The sequence below is a fragment of the Alosa sapidissima genome, chromosome 21 (assembly GCF_018492685.1).
Source record: "Alosa sapidissima isolate fAloSap1 chromosome 21, fAloSap1.pri, whole genome shotgun sequence".
Classification (NCBI taxonomy): domain Eukaryota; kingdom Metazoa; phylum Chordata; class Actinopteri; order Clupeiformes; family Clupeidae; genus Alosa; species Alosa sapidissima.
This window is the reverse complement of record NC_055977.1, coordinates 7,741,276-7,746,275: the sequence shown is the minus strand read 5'-3', so window position 1 is coordinate 7,746,275 and position 5,000 is coordinate 7,741,276. Positions and strand designations below refer to the sequence as shown.

The window sequence follows — 5,000 nt, the reverse complement described above, 5'->3', positions numbered from 1 at the left end:
CCAACCTGTATTGAGTCTCGTCGCCCTTGGTGATGAGACCCACCAGAGTTGTGTCGTCAGCAAATTTCACTATGTGATTGTTGCTGTAGGTTGCAGTGCAGTCATGCGTCCGTCCAAACCCCTGCATGTTCGTGGAAAACCACCTCCTCCTTTGTGAGTGTTCGCAAACGTTTTCTGAACAGTCAGTACAAGTAGAAAACTGCTTTGTTTGTCTATGTTTGCAAATTTGACCACACCTCAGGTCCCCAGGTTTTGCCACCACCCTCAACTCCATGACCAAACTACAGACCCCGACCTCCAACCTTTAGTCTCCGTCTCAAAACTGAGGTGCACGCCCCGAAATCAAAGCGCTCTTTCACACCTCGTTTGAGTTTGAGTGACAGGCAGCAATAATTGAAGTAATGTTTAGTCTGCAAGCTTTAATAAGGATTTCTGTTTATCTCCTGGGGTCACCCCCTCGCCCCCTCTCTCTCTTTATGATTGAGTGGCTTTTCTTGTGTGGATTTGTATGACTGAATACTCCCCCAGTGCAGAGAATTAAACGCGGTTTAGTGGTTTGTTGCATGCTTTGTTTAGTCTTGTACTTCCTGCAAGTGGATTCGTGTTAAATTTCCCCCATGGCCAGCTCTCACTTTTAATATGAAAACTGCAGTTCGGCACATCAGCGTCTGAGCAGCCAGTCTGCTATTTACCTTACTATTTAATCAGCAACTAAACTGTCATTTAATAAAAAATAAGAATAGCATTTCTCTCCAGGGGTCTCTCTACCCTTGATAATACTAAATTGCTTTTCTGGTTTGGATCTGTGGGTGTTACTGTAATGTCTCCCCCAGAGTTGTTCATTTATTGCTTAAGTGCCTCTTTTATTTGATTTGTTTAGTGCTGCATATTTGCAAGTGTGTTTATTATGGGTTAAAGTCCCTCAGGCTATAGTTTCAGCTGTTTGATGCCATGCTAAGATTACACTGAGAGTGTAGAGAGTGTAGTCATGATTACACTCTCTTTCTTATCATGCGTGTGTGTGTGCGCGTGTGTGTATGTGTATGTGAATGTGTGTGTATGTGTATTTATGAGAATGTGTGTGTGTGTGTGTGTGTGTGTGTGTGTGTGTGTGTGTATGTATGAAAATGTGTGTGTGTTTGTGTGTGTGTATGTGTATGTATGCGAATATGTGTGTGTGTGTGTGTGTGTGTGTGTGTGTGTGTGTGTGAATGTGTGTGTGTGTGTGTTTGTGTGTGAATGTTTGTGTATGTGTGTCTGTGCACATGTGTGTCTGTGAGAGTGTGTGTGTGTTTTTGTAATGTGTGCGCATGTGTTTCTGAGTGTGTGTGTGTGTTTTTATGTGTGCACACGTGTTTCTATATGTGTCTGTGTGTGTGTGTGTGTGTGTGTGGTGTGTGTGTGTGTGTGTGTGTGTGTGTGTGCTCATGCTCTTCCGAGAGCACATCCTCAAACACCCTATCATGTAAACGTAAATGTCTATCTCCACTCCCTTGCCTCTCTGTAGGTGTTGTCATGTATTGAGCATGACCAGGAGCGGCTGCAGTTCTACTGTAAGTCCTGCCAGAGGCTACTCTGCTCTCTGTGCAAGCTGCGCCGCGTCCACGCCGGACACAAGATCATCCCCATCACGCAGGCCTACCAGACCCTGAAGGTACAAGCTACAAACTGCATCTCTAATCCTTAAAGGTGCTGTCAGCGATTGTGCAGGAAGCCGCATTTGTTTGTTTATGTTTGTATTTAAAGGAAACAAATGTAAGATTGTGGCCAAAACTGGTATTGCAATCACTTTCAAATTACTGTAGAGCGGTGTATCCCCTCCCCCTCCCCACTGACTCGAGGTTGCCAACCCAGATTGCGGAAACACTACTGACTTTGTGATTACTAGATAGGTGGAGGGTGGCGCATCAGGCCAAAACACAACATGACATGACAAAACACAGCATCAACATCAGTTGAGGGCTGCAACTTTTTAAATGACAATATCCTGGCCGGATTACTGTTGTCAGTGATATAAGTATTTGAAATGAACATGATTTCTTAATGTCTAGTGACATATCAGGGCCATTTTATAATTAATTGAAATACATTTCTTACATACGGTTCCTTTAAATCTTTTAGCAGACAACATACCAACATTCCAAAACAACATACATTATATTTTAACCAAGGACAAAATGAAACATGCCAGAGACATTACACCCAAAATCATCTCCATCATGCAGGCCTACCAGACGCTGAAGATACCAGCTACAAACAAAAGTCTTCGGGTGTTGTGTATAATTTATTTTATGCCTGCTGGCTTTTCAACACGTTTTCACATATACTTATTTGAAGAGAAAACATTTGGTCTGGCAGTTGTTTCCGTTGTGTTGTTCTTAACATGCGGCACAGTTATTAGTACCTTCTACACTATAATTATGTTCTTTAGAAATGGCCTCTGCTTAATCCTTTAAATACTGAGCTACATACGATGTGGTTTTCGATAATAATACCCCCAGGAACTGTTTGAACATGTGTGATGAGCAGTGCAGAATCTACCAGAAGATTGATTGCTTAGATACAGTATGGCACAATATATACGTCAATGTAACTCATCAATGACTAGTGCTGTTACTGTGACAGAACTGTTTTCCTATTGCTGTTGATCAACTGCCTCGGTATGTATGAATAACTGAATGTCGCTTATATATACAGGAGAGCTTACTGAATGTCTCAATGTGTGATGTCACAGGATAAGATCACCAAGGAGCTGAACTATGTGCTGTCTAATCAGGACACGGTGTTGTCACAGATCACCCAGCTGGAGAATGTCATCACTCAGACAGAGGTGACTCATCCAGAGATTTAATCCTGTTTGCACTCCTCCTCTCCTGTCTGCTCTGCTCTTCTCTTCTCCTCTCCTGTCTGCTCTGCTCTTCTCTTCTCCTCTTCTATCCTCTCTTCTCCTCTCCTCTGCTACCCTCTCCATTCCTCCTCTCCTCTCCTCTTTTCCTTTCCTCCTTTCCTCTCTACTCCACCTCTCCTCTCCTCTCCTTTCCAAACCTCCTCTCATCTCCTCTCCACTCCTCCTCTCCTCTCCTCTCCTCTCCTCTCTGCTCTGCTTCTGTGTGCTCCTCTTCTCCTCTCCTCTTCTCTCCTGTCGTCCCCTCTGCTGTCTGGCAGAAGTGTTTTCCCAGAATAAACATCCAGACGTAACCCCTCAGTGCTTAGAATTAATAAAAAAAATCATGTCAGGCAAGCTGATTTCCATGGACATGCATTACGTTTGTCCAGTACATGACATGGCTTCATCTTGTATGATATAAGCAGCAATGCATGTATGTATTGTATTGTTCAGGTAAATGCCTGCTGTGCTTGGGCCTAAGTTTATCACTGTGATTGTATTTATAAACCCCTTAAGTTTCTATAATCTCCACAAAACTACATGGAATTGGAATTTTCTACATGTCCATGGATGTGGATGTAGATAGATAGATAGATAGATACTTTATTGATCCTCAAGGGGAAATTCAAGAATACAAGGATGTATTTACTTATTCAAATGTGTGTGTCAGTGAATTTAAGTCTGTCTGTGTGTGTGTGTGTATGTGTTTATTTACGTGTGTGTGTGTGTGAATATGCATGCGTGTGTTGGTGATTGTGTATACATATGCGTATGTATGAATTTGTGTGTGTGTGTGTGTGTGTGTGTGTGTGTGTGTGTGTGTGTGTGTCCAGGTGAACAGTGTGTCTGCGAGGGAGCAGCTGGCCCAGTGTGTGCGCGACCTGACCGCCCTCATCGCCGAGCGACAGGCGGGACTGGCCCAGACGCTGGAGGCCTCTCGGCAGAGGCGGGGCGAGGCGTTGGCCAATCAGGTGGCAGAGAGGCGGAGCCTGCTGGAGCACGCGGGCCTGCTGGCGTTCGCCCAGGAGCTGCTCAAGGAGACCGACCCGTCCTGCTTTGTCCACGCCGCCCGCCACACACACAACAGGTCTGTCCCACACACTCAGGCCCTGTTTAGATGACAACAAAAACGATGCAACTGGTGATGTTTTTCTGCGTTGGACTCATTTGGTCATTTACACGCAAACGGAGGTTTTATTCCCCCCGCAAACTGAGTTTTTAAAGACTCCGGGCTGATCGTTTTTTTAGGGAAAACTCTGTTTGTTCGTTTGCATCTAAAGAGGTACAAACGGAAATTTATGTGACGAGGCGGAGATTTTTAGTCAGTTCAAAAGAGAAAGAGGAAGTTATTTGTTGCTGTTGTTGATATTTTCGGGATTCTGATTGGCTAACATGGGCTTGAGCTTCTCGTTACACTGCCACGTACAGGTTTGGCATGCTCTTGAAGGCATATACCTGGGTTAGTGTAAAGGAAAACTTTTCTTAAAACTGACAGGTGTGCACAATGTTATTTTTGAAAACGGAGAGGGTAAAATGTCCGTTTATGAAAATAGCTGGCCGCGTGTAAACGTAGCATCACTCACACACTCACTCGCTCTCTCTGTGTCACACACACTTTTGCTCTCTCTCTCTCTCTCTCTCTCTCTCTCTCTCTCTCTCTCTCTCTCTCTTTCTCTTTCCTTTGAACATTTTTAATGGAGCTTTTTTGGCATTACTCAGTGAAGCAGTGTTGCCAAAGCAAACACATAACTTAAATTATACAAACACATAAAATATCTGTTTACAAAAAGAGAAAAGAAGAAAAGAAACGCATACTGTAGTTTTAAATGAATGACAAATTCTCTCTCTCCTCATTTGTCCATCCATCACTCTCTCCATCTCTCTCCACCTCTCTCCAAATGTAATTACAAACCTTTCCAAATATGCTTTAAAGAAAACTTGAGGCACTCATGAGGTTTATACGTTTTAAAAGCCTATAATCTCACATGGCTATTTAAAAACATGCCTACGCATTTCGACATTACTGCCTTCATCAGAGCATGATGCGTAGGCATGCTTATTGTCAGGTCACTTTGAATAGGGAAAGCGAACGTACACCGATAGTAGGAGTTTT

The 5,000-nt window shown here is 43.5% G+C and overlaps 1 protein-coding gene across 3 annotated transcripts in view; it reads left to right on the top strand.

Annotated features, from left to right (window-relative positions):
- trim46b (tripartite motif containing 46b) overlaps positions 1-5,000 on the top strand; it is a 28,801-nt gene that overhangs the window by 10,832 nt on the left and 12,969 nt on the right. For all 3 annotated transcript variants that reach the window (XM_042075977.1, XM_042075978.1, XM_042075979.1), the window contains 3 exons: positions 1,508-1,654; positions 2,735-2,830; positions 3,721-3,974. In XM_042075977.1, the coding sequence (XP_041931911.1) occupies positions 1,508-1,654; positions 2,735-2,830; positions 3,721-3,974 (497 nt within the window). The remainder of the gene's footprint in view (positions 1-1,507; positions 1,655-2,734; positions 2,831-3,720; positions 3,975-5,000) is intronic.